Here is a 22715-nt window from a genome sequence, read left to right as displayed (position 1 = left end):
AAACACGTTTAAATTCAGTTCACAAACTTATAAATGATTTGCAAATATGGTATCTAAACCCACGCGGCATGATCAAATTCTATCATAAGAGGACTACAATTTGAATTTATATTAAATGATATATGGGTCATTCCACGCAAAGTGATCAAAAAAAGATGCAAACTTGAAGTCGACCTTCACGGATTTGAACAAAATTTGGAGGAATTGTTCATCTAGGTCCAATATATAAAAACCCAAATTTTTGTGACAATTGAACCACCCCTCGTGTCATGGGAGCACCCCCCTTTTTGGAAAATTGCCAAAACCCTTGATTTTCTTTTGATCATATCTCCGGTTCTATTTACTCTAAAATCAAACCACAAGATGGCTTTTGAAGAAAATTGTTCAAGGAGTCTATAAAAAATATTATTTTTTGCCGACTGTGTTGCCAACTATGCAATTTTTTCAGTTAAATATTAAAAGTTAATTTTTCTCTCAATATGTATATTTTAATTTTGAAAATTTTAATGCCATCGCGTTCCTCAGACATTTTTACATAAAAACACTTATCGTCTCAATATAATATGAGCGCATCCTGAGATATACCGTTTTGAAGGGAAAAACTCCGATTGTCTCATATAAAAATCCATTTTTATTGGCCAAAATTGAGAAAATCTTCAAACTGTCATAAAAATCGACCCTGATCTGCTAGAAGCAAACCAAATACGTAGTTTTTCATCATTTCTCGTCTACTTCACGAAAAATTATGTTTGAACTCAGAATACTCAAGTTGGTTTTTTAGTGTTGCGCACTTGCGATTTTATATGGGAAATTGCGGTTTTTTCTCTTCAAAACGGTGTATCTAAGGATGCGCTCATATTATATTGGGATGATAAGTGTTTTTTATGTAAAAATGTCTGAGGAACGCGATGGCATTAAAATTTTCAAAATTAAAATGTACGTTTTGAGAGAAAAATTAACTTTTAATATTTAACTAAAAAAATTGCATAGTTGGCAACACTGTCGGCAACAAAAAAAATATTTTTTATAGACTCCTTGAACAATTTTCTTCAAAAGCCATCTTGTGGTTTGATTCTAGAGCAAATAGAACCGGAGATATAATCAAAAGAAAATCAAGGGTTTTGGCAATTTGCCAAAACGGGGGGTGCTCCCATGATCCGAGGGGTGGTTCAATTGTCACAAAAATTTGGGTTTTTATATATTGGCCCTAGATGAACAATTCCTCTAAATTTTGTTCAAATCCGTGGAGGTCGATTACACGTGCCTTGATCACTTCGCATGGAATGACCCATATATTATTATTCATATGTAAACAAGTGGTACAATATTTCGCAAGGTCGGTATACAAGAGAGATCAAATGAATTGTATTAAAAGCCCATTTTTCTAAAGTGGGCGCCCCTTCAATCGAGTTATGGGTCGATTTTGATGAAACTATCAGCATGCTGTGGCCGAATATTGGCTTCCTGCTTTAGTTGGAAGTGACGTATATTAGTCCGCAGAAATAGGTCATCATTTCAAATTCTCTCTAACTCTGCTCTTACTTCTTCAATTTATACTTGTTTTCTCAATGGGCTTTGGAAAGGGTTAATAATAGAATATACCCAGTGGCATAGCCTTCCTTCCAAACCACAATTAATCGGATTGAGAAAAAAAAACTAAGTGATGCTGACTAATCTAATTAAATATATATAATAATTTTGGGCGTGTTTTGTCTGATCACTACATTGCATAGTGGTCCAGTGTGTATTTATAACTTTTTACTTAAATTAAATTACTTAGCCTTGCTATATGTTTGGCAAAGTAGTTTTGCGTTGCAAGGCCCTTCTTTTTGTTTAAACAGAAGCTCGGGTGGTTCTAATTTTAGCAATATTCAAAATTGAACTTTTAACGGTTCGAGATAGAGCTTGGTTGTTTTCGATGAAGTTGTAGAGCAGCACATTTTAAACAAATTTGCTGAAGACATGCAAGCTCTAGCGTTTATACTTTCCATTGTACGAGAATTCTAAATGTAAGCTTTAGAGTGTTCCTTAAAAAACGGTTTTATTTCTATAACTTTTGCAATTTTTATTTTTCACTAAAGCGCCGTTTGGACAACTTGAAGATCATTTTAAGGCGCACTGTTTTCGTTTTATATAAAAAATATAACTTTTTCAAATAGCATTATCTTCAATTAGGACACTTAACATAAAAATACCGTTGAAATAGCATGCTTTGTAGTATCGATCACCAACAAATGGAATATACGATATTTTTTATATCTTATATTTATATTTTATATTTATATTTTATATAAAGAAGCTAGAGGTTCGATATATAAAGACATTTTTTTTCTTTCAAAATATCTGAAAGGCTTTCTAAAGTGATCTTAGTATAAAATCAAAACTGCAAAAGTAATAAAGCCATTTTTAAGAAACACCCTATTTTTTTGGTAAATTTCTTGTAACATGAAAAGTACACGACATAGAGTTTCAATATTTTCGACAAAGTCTTTTTGTAATTTGATTTTCTTCAATTTTCTGGAAGACAGCGAAACTCTATCTTGAACCATTGAAAAGTTAATTTTTTGATTTTAAAAAATTTAAAACCACCCTACCCACTTTTTAAAATGATAGAAAAGTATAGTAAAATGCAATATTTTATCATGAAAACGAGACTATATTATATATTGTCCACCGCAAAAGTTATATAAACATATTACAAAGAGTCAATTCATGAAATACCATATTTTTAATATAACATTTCCAGTTGTCATTATTTTTTCAACCTATCCATCAGATGTTTTTCAGAGTTTTTGAAGGCAAACATTTTCTTCTAACACATACAAGTCTAGCTTCTATTATTCAAAAGATATAAGCACTTAATATGTCAATAATTGATTTTTTCAAATCAATTTTATGAAATTCTAATTATAACTCCAATCATGACCTTATTTATAGCTGAAAACGAATTATCTTTTGTTTGTCCCAAGGAGTGATGTTGTTATTCCGAAAACCCCCATTTTTTTGCGAAAAAGTGCTCATAACTTTTCAGCGAAAATAATTGGATATGTGGTGCCATGAAACAAAATATTCGCAAAGGGCATATCAATACCTTTCGAGCTGTGAGTTGATTGTTTCGATCGGATCCTTTTTGAACGAGATATTGTCAAATAACTATAAAAAATACACAAAACAGCCCTTTCAAAAAAATCTTGAAAATACTCCGTTGAAAAAAATGGACTTTGTTTTCGAATTCAGCGATCCAGACTTAGAAAACACTTTTCTTCTTAGCTTATCGCTTATCAAAATGTGAAACATTATTTTTTCTGTAACAAAAAATAAAGCAAAAAAAATACGCGAACAAACGTTCTTTGAAAAAAAGAACTTCTTTGAAAGAGAATTTGAGAATGATTTTAGGGTTCAGCGACCCAAAATTAATCTAGAAAACACTTTTTCTCGCAACTTAGTTTTTCTTGTAAAGTAGTGTAATCTTATTTAAGACCAAAAGAGATATGAGTAAAGCCATGTCAAGTGATCCTCGAATTTTTCACAAAATCACTGATCTTCATGAGGTATATTTTATTGTATAGGGATTATGGTGAATAGCTTTTGGTATAAATATTTTGTTAAAATTCCTTTTTACATTTCTTATAAAAGAAATGTATAGAATTCGCTCAAACTTTCAAGATTTTTTCCGAGGCCCGGAGGGCCGAGTCTTATATACCAATCGACTCAGCTCGACGATTTGGGACAATGTCTGTGTGTGTGTGTGTGTGTGTCTGTGTGTGTGTGTGTATGTAACGGACAAATTCTCATTCGTGTTTCTCAGCAATGGCTGAACCGATCCTATCCAAACCAATTTTAAATGAAAGAACTAAAAAACAGTATGAACGCTATTAATTTGTTTTTGATTCTGATGCTTAGTTTCTAAGATATGAATGTTTGAATGCGTAAAAATGGCGTTTTTCGAAGTTTTATCAAATTATCTGCCGAAATTGACAATATAGATTAACAATTTATATGTTTTTAGACAGATTTAACGAATACCTTTCGAACAAGCTATAGATTGTTGAAATCGGACTATTATCAAAAGAGATATTTAACATTAAATGCGGACGAAAGATTTTTATCATTTCCCATTGCCAGAAATATGACCAAAAACATGTAATCTATTATTAACGCCAAAACGGCTTATTTTAGGTCAATAGTATCTTCGGAGAATATAATGGAGGCAATACGCCCTTTCTTTTGGTATTGTGCTTTTACTGATTAATCTCCTTATGAGTGAGATATTATCACAAATTTTCTTGGAAGTGGTTATATCGAAATGATGCCTTCAGCAAATTTGTAGCTCTTACTTTTGCGAATAACTTTACTGAAGACATAAAATATCTATTTTGAATACTTTAAAAGTTATGGCTTGTTGTTTGTGGATTACCTTTTGTCGCCCATTTATTGTTCAATATAGTAATAATCCATTGAAATAAGCCAAACATTATTACGATAAAAAGAATTTTGTATTTCATTTTTCTATCTACAACCGCTAGAAATAATCACCGAACACTTCCAAGTTGTCTGGAAGGAACTTGATACCTTATCAGTGCAAAAATGTTCATTTGTACGAACCGTCTGACTGCAATTTTTCTAACTTATAACCAACGGATCGATCGGAAACATATCGGAAAATGAAAGTGAAGTAAATAACTCCAAGCAACAACGTAGCCAAGAGAAGGTTTTGGGGTTTAACAACTTCCCTCCCTACCACACCCAAAAAATATATTGGATTGCAATTGAAAATTTATTGATGCAGACTGATTTAATTCAGTATTACAATAACAATTATCTGATCCGTAGATTGATAACCTGTTGTTGAAAACATCATGAGGACTTTGGATAAATTGTCAGAATGGGGTCCTGATATGTAATTGATCTATTGGTCTTGATTTCACAGTTGCCTAATATCATCAATATCAAATTCCTGCCTGAAATCATTCCAATAGAAAATTCCAGAGTTCTGTAATCAATCATAATCCTCAGATTTCTTTTCAAATTGAGCTCGCTTTTGTATAGATGTACTGTAATGAGGGTCTTTATTTAATAGAAAGCGAAGTAAAAATTGATTTAATGTCTATGAAACATTTGCTAAAAATGTTTTTGCCTTTCTCATTCACTCTAAAATTCGTCAATCTAATCCCGACCGGGAGGGCCGAGTGTCATATGCCAATCGACTCAGTTCGTCGAGATAGGAGAATGTATGTGTGTATGTATGCATGTGTGTGTATGTGTGTATGTGGAAAAAAATATGACCTCTGTTAATCAGAGATGGCTGGATCGATTTGCACAAAGTTAGTCTCAAATGAAAGGTACAACCTTCCCATCGGCTGCAATTGATTTTTTTATTGATTGGACTTCCGGTTCCGGAGTTAGGAGTTGAAGAGTGCAATCACACAGCAAATTCCCATATAAACTGAAATGAAAAATTTTCAAAATCAAATTTGTATTTTTGATGCCAAATGACTTTATAATGCATGAACCATTGAGATTTGATATAAACTCGAAAAAATAATGTTTGAAAAAAATTGATTTTTTGGACTTTTTTGCCTTTCTCATATAGAAAGGTTATGCAATCACTCTAAAAATCGTCAATCATACCGGCCCGGAGGGAGTATGCAGTGAGGGGTTACTGTTTTAAAATTAAAACTAGTTTAAAATTTCTTAACAAGTTGAAAATTTTCGGCAGGACCCGGACCTCCCGGATCTTACTATGTGATACTGAAACATCGCTTGAAACCAGCGGCGGTCAAGCGATGTTTCAGTATCACATAGTATCTCAAGATCGTGGCTGTCGATCCATTGTTTGTATGTGCAAATCGTACTGAACATGTAATATTCATTTCCACCATAGTATTGAACATAACCAGCCATGGAATCGTAGTCTGGACAAATGAGAAAAGCCCAATTGCACCACTAGGTGGATCAAAATAGGTTTTTATTTTGGGAATGCGTCGAGTTGAGACGAAAACGTAATATGATTAATAACGAGGATAACACTTTCCGAATGTAGAGCGAAATTTATGAAAAATGACGATTTCCATTCGACTCTAGCAGGTCCTGGTCGATTTTGATGAGAATTTGATTTTTGTTGTATGACCAATTATATGTATAGGTCAAATGTTCCAAAACAATAATTTAAGGTCAAGATAGCATCATTTTGAAACCGCCAATTTCGGAGGTTTAGTATCTTCGATGAGTTTTACTAACGAACAGCGCATCATTTGATAAAGTAATTTTGACGGTATATCGTCCAAGAAGTATTTATGGTGAATTTTCTCAGGTTAATATTCATGACTACAATAAAGTCTCAACAAATTTGCTAAAGACACGAACTCTGTTACTATTGTCTGAAAAATTAATTCTGCATAATTTTAAAACTTCAAAAATTACGGTTTCGGAATTATGCCGTTTGGATAGTAAGATCGATTTTCACCAGACTCCCACAAATTGTTAAATTGGTATTGTAAAAAAACGTAAGGGCGATACTTCAATGCTGATAGGTGGGACCGAAAAATTAACCAACGCCAAAGGGACTATATTCTATATATACTATCATTTTGTCAATTTCAATAGCAAACACAAATTTTAATTTAATAATTTCAAATACTTTATGAAGTTTTGGGTTTCGATCACTGAATCATGCAATCTAGGATGTAAAAACACAATAGTTCTTAAATAGGGAATAAAACCAAGTCTGGAAATATTCACTGTTGATTTTCTTTGAATGGTATCACTGCTACTATCGCTTTTTTCAAGAAAAAGCGTTGATTTCTTAGTTCTCAGTCGCGTTGTAAATTTGAGTAAAGTATAAACTTAAATCGATTTTTTGGCTCAGTACAATATACATAACCCCTTTAGGAAAATTCAGTTTTCTCACCACAATGCATTTATTGAGGAATTTAGATATTTTATTAACAGAGCATTAGCAATAATTCGTTTGTATGTCTATTTTATTGGCCATTTTTTCGCTTTCCCATTGATTTGGTTTGAGATTTCTAGCACTGATGTTGTCCTATGCTGATTTGAGCGATTCTCTGAGTCCTGCCACTATCCCATGTAGTATGTGTTATCAAAAACATCGCGAAGCTTCAAGTTCTAAAAGTTCTCAAACGATATAATATCCGAAGAGAGTGATAAGAGTTATAAGAAATGTCTCATCACACTGTTAGGTGGATTAAAAGCGTTTTTCTTTAAGATATTAACCCTTAAACTTTATTGCATCATATTGTAAATCATAATTGTAAATCTTATATCTCAAAAACTACTGAAGATAATTCAATGACTTTTTGCACAATTATGGAATGATACTTGCACTATCTTATAAAAATGTTTTTACTTTATAATTGTGTGAATAACGGTACTTTACATCTATTTAAAATTTTCAATTGTATTTTTTCTTGTGTTCTTCACGCTAAAAATTTTCAAAACTTATATCAAATTATGCGGCAATCTTTCACCTTCAATAATCTGTATTGATAATTTTTCATTTTTGTTTTTATCGAGAGTTATGGAGGATTTTGTAACAGTGCGCTCTTTTAACGCATGGCCCACCTTTATGCAGCCCGCGAGAACGTTCATATTGGCAACGTCGCACGTCGCACGTCGCTACGTCAGAATGCGCATCGCGTGGGAAGTGCGCATCGCATGTCTAAAAGAAATCACATCTCTCTATTAGCGCATAATGGCAAACTTTTCTATACGGATTATCGAAGGTGATTTTTTTTCCGGATATTTTGAGATGCGTTAAATTATTTGGAAGTGCACAACAAAAATTATAGTTGTTTAATATATTTGTTATTATTATAATTTAACGTTACTAAAAATTAACATCTTTAAAAACACTTTTGTTAGTCAAAATACATCTACGTTATATCCAAATTCATTTTTAGTCTACAACATTAATATATGAAAATGGAAAATCTTATTCCAACAGCATTTTAATTCGCTTTTTTTTCACCGAATGATATTACCTTTAAACAACGATGTGTCTTTTGAAAAAAGTTTATATAAAATCTGTTGTTCAATCGCATCGATGTTGGGGGTTTTTTTATCGCTATTGCTTCTGTTAATTCTGTTAATTGGTGGTTCTCTAAGTTCTGGTAAGATATTATTTACTTTATCAAATTTCAATTAATCATCTACGATCTTTATTTCAAAATCATCGTTACAATTTTCCGCACGTACCTGTTGAGTCACTTCACATGGATTCCACAAAAACAAGATATGACGAACGTATTGATGAAATTTTTTAACGGAATACATCATTCGTGTGATCGACCCTTATTTATAACATAAAACAATCGAATGTTTTTTGGAGCAAATATTTTCTATCTTGAGATAATATAGCATTTCGTTGATTTGTCTCTATATGGGAAACACTCAAGTGCGATCGAAACAAAAACAAACATCAACACGTTTTCTCACTCGCACTGATGCAAATTAAATGAGCGCGTAATTTAACGCACGACCCGATGGTGCATGGCTGAAAAGTCGCAACGTGGATTTAAGAAAAGTTTCGCAATATACCGTGCTATCTCTCAGACAAAACCAACTGAAAATAAAACGTGGTGAAGTATGTCAATTTGCGAAAAATATGTCAACGCAGGTTGAAACATGCCCACTGCTCAACTTTGTTCATCACCTGGCAACATCCGAGCGCGCTTGTCCGAGGTATTGAGTGACAGAAAATTAAATAACTCCTGAACAATATAATAACGCTAAAGAGCATGCAAACTACTCAGAAAACATTCACTTTCAATTATCCATAAAGAAAAGCTTGTCTTTCTGCTTTAATCTCAGAGATGCCAATTTTGAACATGAGATACGCTCCTTCAAAGCGATGCGCATTAGAACGTTGCGACGTGCGACATTGCCAATATGTAGGGGAATTGTGGGAAAAACCGACACTGTGGGTAAAACCGACACCCCACAACTTTTCCTAGAAATCAAATTTTTATTCATTTCATAATGATACAATATTATTAATACGTTTATTTAGAGCATTTGAAGAAAAATTGGATTTACGTTAGTGCGCCGAATGTCATAAAAATTAACAAAACATTCGACAGCAGCGTTCATACTCGTCTGGATGTAAAATTTCGTTGGTAGATTTTAAGGTTTTAATCGAACGAAAGCTTTTCAAATCACCCCATTTTTCAGTACCTATTATTATAGGCCTGTCCTATGATCAACTAGGTGCATTGAAGACGAGTTTGAAAAATTCAATATTTTTAATTGCTTTTATAAAAAAATGTGCGCTGTTGGGGTAAAACCGACACCCTATGGTTAGGGTAAAACCGACACCCTGTTAAGATGGTTGTGTATAGTTGCGATTCATTTCAAAATACTGGGGATCTTTGTGACACTTCAATTAGCCTATTAGAACACTATAGTATTAGCAGAAATACACAGAAATACTTTTATTGTGTTTATTTCTTGTAAGTCTCTTTAAAAATCAAAGATTGGAATTTTTTCTTATCTGATTCTAACGAAGCTTTTGCTATTTCTGCAAAAAGGTCATCAAACCGAATTTCTAGTGTTCTCTTGGTTTGTCATAGACGAATTTTATCACAATGAGACAATGATATTATGTATACCCCAATAGATCGTTGATGATCAGAGTCCGAAAAATCAAATCTGAAAAAGATAGTTTTACTAAGAAGTGTGTGTGTCACTTATAAGTGAATGAATCCAATTAGCAGAACGTAGAGCGCTTGAAAATCTTCTCTTATGAAATAAAATGACACTGGAGGTTGCAATGATGTGCGCAAGGATTATTTGGAAATACTCATATCAATAAATAATCCTATAGCATAAAATACTCTTATTTATAGTACTACGCTTTCGAACTTTCTTCCCCTCACTACATGATGAAGCAATAAAAAGCACATATTTGCATCATACATACTCACACTTTATTAATCACGCATATATCTCATTTTTAATAAAGATAAAGATTTTAATAAAGTGGAGAGAAAATAACTTAAAGGGGGTGTCGATCTTACCCCTATGGAGTGTCGGTTTTACCCGCAGTGCTTACAAAAAGTCACTTTGTTTTCCAAGTTTTACAACCAATATTTTTTAATGAAATTAATTTTTTGAAGCGCTGAAAAAATTAAGTCTTGTTAAGAATTTTCTGAAGAAGAATTCTGCATAAAAATTATAATTTTATTGGTTTTGTGGCAGCTTAGAAAAAGTGTTAAGCTTAAGGTGTCGGTTTTAACCATAATTCCCCTACGTTCTCGCGGGTTGCATAAAAGTGGGCCGTGCGTTGAAAGAGCGCACTGTTACTAAATTTTCTATAACTCTCGATAGGAACAAAAATGAAAAAATATCAATACAGATTATTAAAGGTGAAAGATTGCCGCATAATTTTTGAATACGTTTTGAAGACTTTTAGCGTGAAGAACACAAGAAAAAATACAATTGAAAATTTTAAATAGATGTAAAGTACCGTTATTCACACAATTATAAAGTAAAAACATTTTTATAAGATAGTAAAAATATCATTCCATAAGCGTGCAAAAATTCATTGAATTATCTTTAATAGTTTTTGAGATATAAAATTTTCAATTTTATCATGCAACAAAGTTTAAGGGTTAATATCTTAAAGAAAAAACCTATTTTAATCCACCTAGCGGTGCAATTGTGCCTTTCTCAATCATGAATCACGAGAATGTGTGCGTTGTTTATATTCATTAAAAGCTTTCAAATGCATACATTACATTTTGTTATTATACATGAAATGAAAAATATACAAGAAAAGAAATCATTATTCGAGTTCTAAAATTTTCTAAAAGAAAAAAACTGCCACGGTAAAATTGAACAGAAAAAAGATGCGAAATCGGCAAAGTCCCAAAAAGTCGATTTTTATAAAAAAAATTTTTTCGAGATAACATAAAATCTCGACGTTTCATGCATTTTAAAGATGTTTGGCATCAAAAATACGAATTCGATTTCTGAAATTTCATGAGGTCCCCCCTTTGAAAAAAAATTTGAGTTACGGCTCATATGGGAATTTCATGTGTGACCGGACCGTTCAGTCTATATTTCCGGAACCATACAAGCGATCCGTGCGAAATTTTACAGACATCTGTGGGGATAATATAGCTATCATTTGGGACTAAGTTTGTGAAAATCGGCCCAACCATTTCCAGGAAACTGATGTGAGTTCGTAAATTTTGAAAGATGGCCGCTTTTCCCGGGCACTTCCGGAACCGTCTATGGTGGTTAATGTAGTCAACGAAAGTTTGGTTGGCCGTCGGTGACCTAGAACAGCAAATTTAAGTTGTTTGAGAGACATTTTAGCGAAATTTTTACCTTTTTTGCTTTCATCGGAGTATCGGTTTGAATCACAATTTGCTATGTGATCGCACGCCACAACCCGTAACTCCGGAACCGGAAGTCGGTTGGGGATAAAATTTAATAGCCATTTACGGGTACGTAACATCTTTCATTTGAGACTAAGTTTGGTTGATTCGGTCTAGCCATCTCCGAGAAACCGATGTGACTGTTGGTCTGAATTTGGATACTTCCGCCGGGGCTTCCGGAACCGATGATGGTGGCCAATGTGACCAAAGAGACTTTGAATGGCTGTTAATGACCTAGTACTACAAATTGAAGCAGTTGTGGTCACATTTTGGAAAAATTTTCACCATTATACATTCATTGCAGAATTTCTTAAAATCGACATTTTCTGCGTGATCGTACTCATCACCCTTTAATTCCGGAACCGGAAGTCGGATCCATTAGAAATTCAATAGCAGCCTATGGGAACGTCGCACCTTTCATTTGGGACTAAGTTTGTAAAAATCGGTTCATCCATCTCTGAGAAAAGTGAGTGAGATTGTGTTCGCGTACACACACACAGACGCACATACACACACACATACATACACACACACATACATACACACACACAGACATTTGCCGAACTCGACGAACTGAATCGAATGGTATATGTCACTCGGCCCTCCGGGCCTCCGTTAAAAAGTCGGTTTTCAGAGCAATTGCAATACCTTTCTATTGAGAAAGGCAAAAAGGAATTGTAACGAAATATTTTTACCAAAAGCCAATCACCATAATCCCTATACAATAAAATATACCTCATGAAGATCGGTGATTTTACGAAAAATTCGAGGACCACTTGACATGGCTTTACTCATATGTGAAAAACAGAACAATTTTCACTCGATGCTTAATAACATCAACAGTTTTTATCGGTTTTCCGTGATCTTAGGCTTAAAATTCACGTGTAAATTTGTCTGTCACATAAGATTTTAAAAGATTTTTTAGCTGAATTATTTTTTTATGAAAAATCAACTAAAAATGAATAATTTTACAAAAAAAAATACTTATTTGACTTTGGTTGCTCTTTATCCTAAGTTGTTAATATTTAATCCAAACATGTTATACATTTTTGGAATGGGCACAATACCTTTCGAATGGTGAGTCAATTGTGTTAATCGGAAGATTTGTTCCTGAGATATTTACCACTAACTGCAAAAAGTGCTCCAAAACACGTTTTTGAGAAAATCTCAAACACGATTCTTTGAAAAAGAAAATGGATATGATTTTCGTGTTCAGTGACCCAAAATTGATTTAGAAAGCACCTTTTTTCTAAACTTTATGCAATTACCCCAAAACTATAAACTAGTGTAGGTAATTTATTATCTACACTGTCTCGAGATATGAATTGGTTTCATTCTCCACGAACGATTGAATAGGATGCCGACTCCCATGTTTCCATTATTCGAGGGCATTGTTATGCTAGCTGAAGAACAGTTTGAACGCAACAAAACAAGCACTATCTAATTTCCCGAAACGACCAACTTTGCATGTCGAACATACAACCGATGACAGGCGCGCTTATTTTTATGCGAAGAGAGATCTTTAAGGGTATGCGAGTTACGCCATTGTCTAATGCAGGTTATTAGTGTGAGTTAATATCTCCATCCTTTTCTTATTTCTAGGACTAAAATTATCGAAAAAAAACCTGTTTTAATCCACCTAGCGGTGCAATTGTGCCTTTCTCATTTCTCTAAACTATGGCACGGAGGCTTTTTATGTTCAACATAATTGTGGAAATGTCCATTAGATTCTTAGTACACTTTGCACTTATACACAATGGCATGCCAGCCACGAACTTGATGAGCTACGTGTCGACGGTCAAAACAAAAAAATATCATACTCCATTAGCCTAATCAGCATTAGATCAATGTTATCTGCTTGCTAACTCATTTTGTCATGCGGGGATGGGTATGTGAGGAGGACGAAAGTCCCATGAACGAACGACTCCCCAGCTTAAATTGGTATGCTTTGTAATATAGTGGTGGTTTAAAGATAATGGGGTTGAAAGGGAGGGGTATGAGGTGGTGGTCTGAGGGGTGATTTAAGGAGATTTTTAAAGGAGGGGAGTGAACAGTAGAGGGGGGTGTAACCCCTCTCCGTAAACCATCAACTACGCCCCTGTTAAAATCCAGAAACCTTATGCGAGTCGAAAAAAAAATTAGGGGATTAGGTTGACGTTTTTCAGAGTGATTGCATAACCTTTCTATATGAGAAAGGCAAAAATGTGCAAAATCCAAAAAAGTGAATCTTCGTCAATTTTTTTTCGTGTTTGCATCAAATCTCGACGTTTTATGCAATAAATAAAAATTCTATTTTTAATATTTCCTATAGTTTTTATGAGAAATTTCTGTGTGGCCGCACTCTGAAACCCGTAATTCCGGAACGAGAATTCCGATCGATCCAAAATTCAATAGCAGCCGATGGGAAGGTTGCACCTTTCATTTGAGACTAAGTTTGGGCAAATCGGTCCAGCCATCTCTGAGAAAAATGAGTGACATTATTTGACACATACGCACATACATACACACACACACATACACACACACATACATACACACATACACACACACATACAGACTTTTTCCGATCTCGACGAACTGAGTCGAATGGGATATGACACTCGGCCCTCCGGGCCGGGATTAGGTTGACATTTTTCAGAGTGATTGCATAACCTTTCTATATGAGAAAGGCAAAAACCTGTTTTTATCCACCTAGTGGTGCGATTGTGCCTTTCTCATTTATTCAAACTATGATTTAATGCCTGGTTACGTTCAGTGTAACATTGTGGAAATGTCTGTTACATTCTTATTACACTTGATAAGCATATATAAGGGAACATTCATAAATTACGTAACGCTTTTAGGGGGAGGAGGGGGTCCGACAATTTGTGACTTGTTGTTACATATGGAGGAGGGGGAGTAAGCTCGAACGTTACGTAAATTGTTTGTACTGAAGAAAAAAAAATTTGCAAGGAATTTGTTACGTAGTAGGGGAGGGGGGATAGAGTAATTTGTGACAATTTGTTACATGGAAGGAGGGGGAGTCAATTTTGGGCAAATTTTTGCGTTACGTAATTTATGAATGGTCCCTAACGGGTGTTCAATAAAAATGAGAATCTTTTCAGTCATGTAGTTAAAAAGAAATAAAAAAATTCAGCGGATTCAGTATTTTTTATTAAAAGCATTATTTTTCAAAAAACGTCAATGAACATTGGACAAGAGGCCCTGGTCACGCAACTTAGTCGCGATGCTCTCACAAGTGACGTGCATCTTCCGGATCCTGATGGTCAACTGCTTTGTATCCTTCGCACGTCAATTATTTGTGTATAATAGGGTAGCGGTTCTCAACCTTTTTCGTACCACGGACCCCTTAGAAAACTCTCTGGGTGGCTGCGGACCCCCACAGATAAACATAGTTTTTGTATGCTATCAATATATTATTTTCTGTTTGCTAGGAAACAAGATTTAAAATTTCAATCTGTGCTCGGAAAACATTTTTTTCTTCGCGGCCCCTAGGAGTCCACGGACCCCAGGTTGACAATCACTGCACTAGGGGATTGAGGGAGTCGAAAAAATCCTAAATGGGACGGCACTGGGACAAGTTGGTCGGGTTCCTTTCTTTCGGCACATACGGCAGAAAAATGGCTCAAGATACTCCAGCGTCTTCTTGGCGTAATGAAAAAACGCCTTGTTCGGCCACAAGACGTACTTTCCATCCGCATGATGCTCCTTTGAGAACGGCGGAAGAATTTTCTCAAGACACTCCTCCTGATACACTTGTTGATTGATGGCCAGACCGCTCGGCTTGAACCACGGCTTTGGAATCCCTCTGTCCGATATGACGATGTACAGCATAACTTTTTTTTTAAATTTTTGCTTAAACTTATTTTACTTTTACTTATTTTACTTCGGGGCTGTGGCCGACTTGTCGCTGGAATAGCAGCTGTCATTTTGTGGAATGTAACTTTCGTCGTCCAGCACGAACGTCGTCCCACGGTAGTTCTTTGTCATCCACCGGCACTACGATTTCACAATCGCTATCTGCTCGTCCGTGTACTTGGAAGATCGAGCCTTCTTCCGACAGATGATGTCCTCCATCTTAAGGATTCGGTGAATCAAGGTATGGGAGCAGTGATATTTTCGGCCGGCTTCACGCAAACTCGTTCCGTCCTTGTTGTCGAACAGATTTTTCAACGCTACTTTCTTCTTCGTCGGACGGCCACCACCGGCCTTCCGCTCCACGCTCAGGAATTCAGTAAACTGTACTCACGAGCACGTTTTCGCCTCGAAACTGGTCCACCGTAAACTTTTTTTCACGATGACCGATGACTTTTCGTAAAACCGTACAACACGCTTGCGCAGTGCTTGCTCTTTCGACGCCAGCATACGAGCCAAAAGAAGCATACCTCCCATTTCTAGGGAGTCCACAGAGCAATCCTCTTGGAGAGAAAAAAAATTACGCTCTTTACTTTAATTGCAGAAAGGTATTGAAATCATTCTCATTTTTCCGTTATATATCCGTTAAGATAACTTCTGTGAGTTGAATACGAATCATTTTCGGTTATAGTACGAACATTATTCAAATCTTTTGATCATGTTTTTATTTCAATTGCGTGTTGCTCATTACTTGTTGTGAACCGGGATGGGTTGTGAACCACCAGCATTTTGTTCTCTGATTGATCAGTATCGCCATCGCACAGTGGTCGAGAATTTAGCAGTAATTTGGAGATTATACTAAAACTAAAACACTTAGCCTTAATATGTCTTTGGAAAAGCATTCGTAGTTTGTGAGTCACACCTTTTATTTAACTTTTAATCATTCTAGATAGAACCATACGACCTACAATGAAGTTGTAGAACGACAAGTTTCAGAAAAGTTTGCTGAAGACATATAAGTTTTATCTGTCAAACTTTTTTTTTACGACAAATTTAAAACCAAAGGGTGTGCTGCAAGTCGAAACAGCTATCCGGTAGCAGTTAGGACTGCCAGCAAAGCGTACAACGTAGTGTTGGCACGGCTGAAAACCGATAAGTTTTTAATTCAATAAGTTGAGTTGAGATAATATACCTCTCATTTTTCCAACGATATGTGCATAGTCGAACAGATGATTATAAAATTTACCGAAAAGCAGTCCAGTGTTAACCACGAATCGAATAGGTCGCAAATAAATGTTGTCTGGCGTAATAAAAATAGTAAGTTCATTTAGACTTGTGTCATCAACCTTCTTGTGCTGCGAGAAATCCAAAGGAACGGTAAGCAACGCATATCCTAGCTCACAACAGGGTGTTTTCATAGAAAAACTGTTTGATTCGAATAACTTTTGCGGTGTTGTTCTAGAACTGAAGACAACTTTAAGTTTGTTTCTGAAATTTGGTAGTTCTCGAGATATTTCTGAAATTTGGTAGTTCTCGAGATATTTCGGAAATTTGGTAGTTTTCGAAATATTTTATTACGACCTCATAACCTATTAGCATTTCTCCATCAACAAAAATAGGTTGTTCAAAAGGCCCATACAATTTTCTGTAACTTTTCCTTTGACATCAAGGCGATATTGTAAACAATTTGAAAGCTAAATGAAAACAACCAAAATATAATTCAACTATAAAGTTTAAGATCATTTTTAACATAAAATTTTGTTTCTGTGAAAAAATGACAACATTTTTTCAGTGTATATATTTTTCGTATAGAAGTGTTCAACGCCCTGTAACTCGTTCTGAGATAGATTTGTTATATAAAATACGGAAATCGAACAATTTTTTTTCGACATTGCTACATGTACCAACTTTTACTCCGATTTTAAAAACTTGCTGTTGAGTCAAAATCATTTTATTGACTGTGGAAAATGGTTAGTCTTTTATGTCGGTGAAACTTGTAAAGTTTCATCGGAATCTAAGATGGTCGGATGGGCCTTCGCGCTATTCCTCAGCTATTTTCTACCAACAAATTGGATCCAGAAAAACTTGTAGGGCCAAAACAATTCTTTTGACAATCAGAACCAGCAAACAGTAATTAGAATAAGGAGTCAGGATTCAGAATTTAAATAAACACCACTACTGATTATATTCAACAGACCTTTGTGCCATGGAAGAAACAATTTGTCTGTAATAATCAAAAACAAAAAATGCTTTGATTATTCATTTCTACTGCTGTTGGCAAATACAATATTTAGAGATTGAAAAAAAAAAATCGGGATGAACGTGCTCCAGCCATTTCTGGGCACAGAAAAAAACTAATCGTGTTTTCCGCTATCTCCGATAGGATCAACTAGCCAATACCGGGAAAGCCGCCGTCAGCGGAAACGTGCACCTATCGCACGAAATTTTCGTCGACCAAGAGGGATCCTGGGCAATCACACCGATTTTGAAACACATCCGTTCGAGCATCCTGAAAGTATCGCATGCCGGCACCCGCTGGCTCATCATCTGCGAAGAGAACAGCCACGTGAACGTGAGTCTATTATCACACCATTTGGGCCAAGAGGATTATCACCAGGTAAGCAAAATACCAGCCCAAACAGAGGGCTATTCGTTTGAATGATTTTTTTATGGTAGCACGTAGACCACATTGCTGGTCGCCGCCGTAAGGATTTTAATACACGAACTAGAACGATGCTGCGCCTAGCACAGTTTAAATAATCCAACGGTATTTGTTTGTAGTATTTTAAATCGGTAGGCAAGCAATTTCGTTCAAATTTTGCGCTGCGCACGTATTATTTTTTATTTCTGACCTCCGGAAAAAAATATTCAAAGCCATAAACACCGTATTGCCTAGGATATGCAAACCCCAGCAGTTTTCCGAAACATTCTCAATTTTATCGATCAATAGTATTTTATTCGTGACATTCTATCTGTAAATTCTTTCTCAACATTTTATTACGCGTTGAATTTTTTCTTAACGTCATATCGAAACATGAGCTGACTTGTGCAATTTGAGATTACATTTTCCTAGTCAGCAATACTTATAAACTAAAGATTTTTTCTTACAAACGTGCCCGGTCAGCATCACGTTCACTTGTCAGGATCCATTGTGCACTAATGGAACGGTTCTCTTCCTCTGTCTAACCCACAGGAGCTCTTTCTTGGATATCCATTGTACGACCGCGAGGCAACCATTATTCATCATTTCGCGTTTTTCAAAAATCCATCAAGCTTTCTCTATCCGTACCTAAGGGCAGGAGTTGCCCTAACAATTCCCTTAGTGGACCGTCTGATCCAGGTGCTATCGAGCGCCGGTTCGACACTGACGGAGTTTTTCATCGATGCTGGCCACGAATTCGCCTTGCTGGTGTGGAATCGAGGCACTGGCAGCCCTTTGACGCCGGCATCCTACTTTTGCGCCAGACCCGGTGAAAAGTGTGCCATTTATGCTGAATCGATGGACAAGGGATCTGCGGAAACATGTGTAAGTATTCCCATTCTGGTAGAGAATCCACCCGTAGCTGAAAGTCAAAACGCAAACATTGTGCAATGCCTAATGCTACATGATGCGGCAAATTCTATAAAGAAATGTTGGATCGCAAAAAACGTGGAACGTTCGTTTTCCGTGAATTTTATTGAAACCAACATTCAATATTGATAAAGACACACCATCACTGGCGGTGAAAACAAACTGCCAAAGATAACATTCATATGCTTCATTTTTTTCCGAGCACCTATATAGAATCAAAAAGCGGAACAGTCCATTCAAATAATTCAATTTTTATTACATCTCCCCTGCATTCGACAGCTACCTGTTGCGAAGGATGCCGCTCACATTTTGTTCGCTGTGAAAACGTGCGAAAAGTTTCACGAAGAACGTGTTCCGGTGCTGCTGCACACCTGGGCACAGTATGTGGAACATTTGCGGCTCTACAGTGATATCAGCGGTAAGTACACCAGGTGGACGGGGTGATACTTTCCAACTTTTGGTCCCCTCAACATCTAAAATTTAAAAGTACCGATATGAAACTTTGATTGCTTATATATTTCACCTTTTTGCACCCGTTGCGACTATTGCTGAAAACTTGTTGCTTGCTTAACAACAGATGCCACTATACCGACGATTGAAACCAGCATTCCCAACACCAGCAGCGGACACTGTGCCAAAACGCTGGAAATACTTCACCTGATAAGTGAGGAGATTTCCCGAAATTCCAGTCTAACCGACGTGAGATGGATCATGCTAGTGGATGACGATACAATTCTAAGGTAAATTGGTATAGACGTATAAAGTGGAAGCCATCCGTTTTCATTGTTTGGGTGGGATACGTAGTATTTATGATTCGATATGTTTATCTAACTTTTGAAATGCAAGTTTAAAGAAAACCTATCTTAATCCTGTCCAAATATTGACACAATGTAAAGAGCCCAATTTGATCCTATTAGGTAGAGTTCGGTACGACAAGGGTTCAAAACAAGCGATGAACAAGGTAATCGATTTACAGTTACCAGGCGCTTGACTCCTTCCATCAAGTTCCATGTTGTTCGCGGCATACCACAGGCCTTTTTTCAGTATTGACAAAATGTCAAATCTGACCAAAACAGAACGAAACAAATGTGCTGCATGAGAAAAGGCAACCGACATTTTTCCAGACGCTCCTGCACATAAATTTCCTGGTTGATGGTCTCGGCTACGATGTAAATGTCGCTCTTCAAGCCAAAGGAACAGCTGGACTGCCACACGAGATATTTCTTTGCGAACTTCGACAGCTGCCTGCCTTGTCGTAGGTTTCGTCATCCTATACCCACGCAATCAAAATTCGTCACTACCTTCACATACAGTTTCCGCGATCGTTCTCTATCTGACTTGCTTTGCTTATCGTCACAATTTGCAGTCATCATCTTCTTGAACGTCGACAGTCCGCCTCGATTTTAGCTCGATGTATGGTTGTTGGTTACGGACGACACTCGCAGCTTGCTTGCGACATATCTGACGGAAAGGTTGGGGTTCCGCTGAAAACAGCTGACTTTGTCATTTTCGCGGCCTCCAGCTTTCGATTTCTCTCCAATCCAGGCTTGCTGGCTATCGACAAACGTTTTCCGAACACTTTTATTACATTGGTGACAGTTGATTAGGCCACATCCAACGTCACTCAATGTTATCGATTTTTGCAACGTATTCCATGGTGAACTACTTAAAATCAAATTCTTATAACACTTTTGTTTTTGATATCTCCCGATTACAATGCTCCCAAACATTTTTATTGTAACAAAATGCACAGCTTTTTTATGGAGAACAAATCGCTGTGGCTTGTTTGAATAGTGTTGTGGCAGGTTTTGTATATATTTTCCTAAGTTTTTGAGCCCGTTTAACTTTACTATGGGCAAAAACTCTAATTGGAACATATTCTGAAAGAAATGGACTATGATAAATATAATCGTCCTTAAGCACCCTTTAAGAAGTTATACACTGTTGAAATCTTTGTCTCTTGCCCTCTTAAAGTCATTGAAAGAGAAGCCGATGGTGCTCAAAGATGCTTTCGCTTGATTGTCAGAGCGGCGTGCAATCAGTGTACAAGTGCATCTGTCGGAAAGTTAACACAAATATTGAATGATTTTCTAACAGAGATGTACAATCTCTTCTCGGCACGGTTTATCCACGGCTTCTCGGCTTCTCGGCACGGTTGGTCCATATAATTCAGCCATTTTACGATAAATTTTCAAATTTTTTTGCGCATATCACCCCGAACTACTTCTAAGAATAGATTCCAATGGATAAACCCAAAGATTTTTGATATCATGGCATTAAAAATTTAAATAATTAAACCTAGACAAAATATCGCGCATTTACACACAGAAGATAGCGCTTCCCAAGTCCGGTACGACAGATGTGTGTACCTAGCGCGCTACGCTGAATGAAGTCGAGAAATCATCGACTATTTAAAGAACGGATTTGGCTGGACAAGCTCAGTGGCCTGTTGAACGGCAGGCAGAGTAGATCACTGCGCTGCGTGTTTTCACAGCCAGTGTAGCTGAGTTAGAAGTCCGTAAATTGATGGAAAAATACAGGTTCATTAAAAAAGAGATGGCCGTAGTAATATTAATTACAGCAGCGAGAACAATCCTGTAAAGCTCTTCATCACTATCGTCGCTTTCATGACATGACGAACGCATCTAGGATAATGAGCCTATTTTCGCAATGTTTCTATTATCACGCTACCCATTTGAGGCCGTTGGTTAGTGCAGCATTTGCTATTTTTGTTTAACACATTGGGTCAAAGGGTAGGGCGACAATTGGGGCACTCGATTCGAACTTTCGTTGCTATCAAACACTAGCATTACATCGTTTCTAGGCCATTTGTGTTATAAAATTGGTTCGTAAGAACGAGGCAAAGTTGATGATGCCAAATTATACGCACTCCATCGAGTGTATGCAGAGTAGTTAATAAATTTGTGAGGTACCCTCATAAATAGAGTTGAAATAGGCACATTACCCTATTTCAGATTTTACTGAAGCAATAAATCTCCCGAGTAACGAAAAAACTCACGATATACACTTTTGTAAAAAAATGAGTAATGAGCATCGTTTGCATAGTTTGTTATGGGACTGATATGCGTAGAATTTTCCGGTTTCCGTTCGATTTCTCGGCATAACAGTCCCACTTTACATTTTTCGTAAAAACTAACGTTAATTGGATCTCTATAATGAAAAACTGGACTGATTATATTGGAAACGATTGCTATGAACGCAATTCTAGACAATCAAGCTTAATTTATTGCACCGTTTCCCTCCAGATTGCTAATACAATTTTCATCTTCAATCGCAATTCTCAGTTGCCAGTTTTGCAACATGGGACAATTGGACGTAGAACGGCGGTGTATATTTATAGTTTCGATATATGATTAAAACCACTGCAATCGCTACATTTGTATGCGTACGTTAGGAAAGTTACAATAATGGCAAAATATAACTAGAAAGCTTGGTCTATACATGAAATGTGATTATATTGTCTAAAATTTGATTTTTCTTCACCGGTCTGGGTTTTTTACCACACATACAATCGAAATTTTTTTACTATTTTCAAAAGCTGAGCTTGTGCTATACAGATTTAGTTCCAGACATTAGATCGGTCACGGTTTTATGACAAACTTATACTTGCCAGTTCTGTGAACAAACGGCACCCACCGCTCCGTAAAGTTAAAGCCTTGAGCAGTGTCAAATAAACAAATTATTGAATTTTTTCAAATTACAGCTTACTGCGATCTTTAACTACTTATGGCGTTTTCGTTTTTTCTTGGTGCTACACCGGTGTAGTGCAAAGAAAGAGATAGACTGATTACACCCAAGTTCGAATGAGTGTAGCACCGACTACACCGGTGTAGTGCACTGTCAAAAACGAATATGCCATTAGATCT

The 22715-nt window shown here is 36.2% G+C and overlaps 1 protein-coding gene across 8 annotated transcripts in view; it reads left to right on the top strand.

The window, feature by feature from the left end:
* Positions 1-22715, top strand: part of LOC131678394 (beta-1,3-glucosyltransferase) — a 70342-nt gene that overhangs the window by 45920 nt on the left and 1707 nt on the right. For all 8 annotated transcript variants that reach the window (XM_058958539.1, XM_058958538.1, XM_058958533.1 and 5 more), the window contains exons 4-7: positions 17641-17874; positions 18451-18783; positions 19108-19246; positions 19406-19568. In XM_058958539.1, the coding sequence (XP_058814522.1) occupies positions 17641-17874; positions 18451-18783; positions 19108-19246; positions 19406-19568 (869 nt within the window). The remainder of the gene's footprint in view (positions 1-17640; positions 17875-18450; positions 18784-19107; positions 19247-19405; positions 19569-22715) is intronic.

Source organism: Topomyia yanbarensis, chromosome 2 (assembly GCF_030247195.1).
Source record: "Topomyia yanbarensis strain Yona2022 chromosome 2, ASM3024719v1, whole genome shotgun sequence".
Lineage (NCBI taxonomy): Eukaryota > Metazoa > Arthropoda > Insecta > Diptera > Culicidae > Topomyia > Topomyia yanbarensis.
Note: the sequence above shows the minus strand (reverse complement) of the source record. Positions and strands in the feature narration are given on the sequence as shown.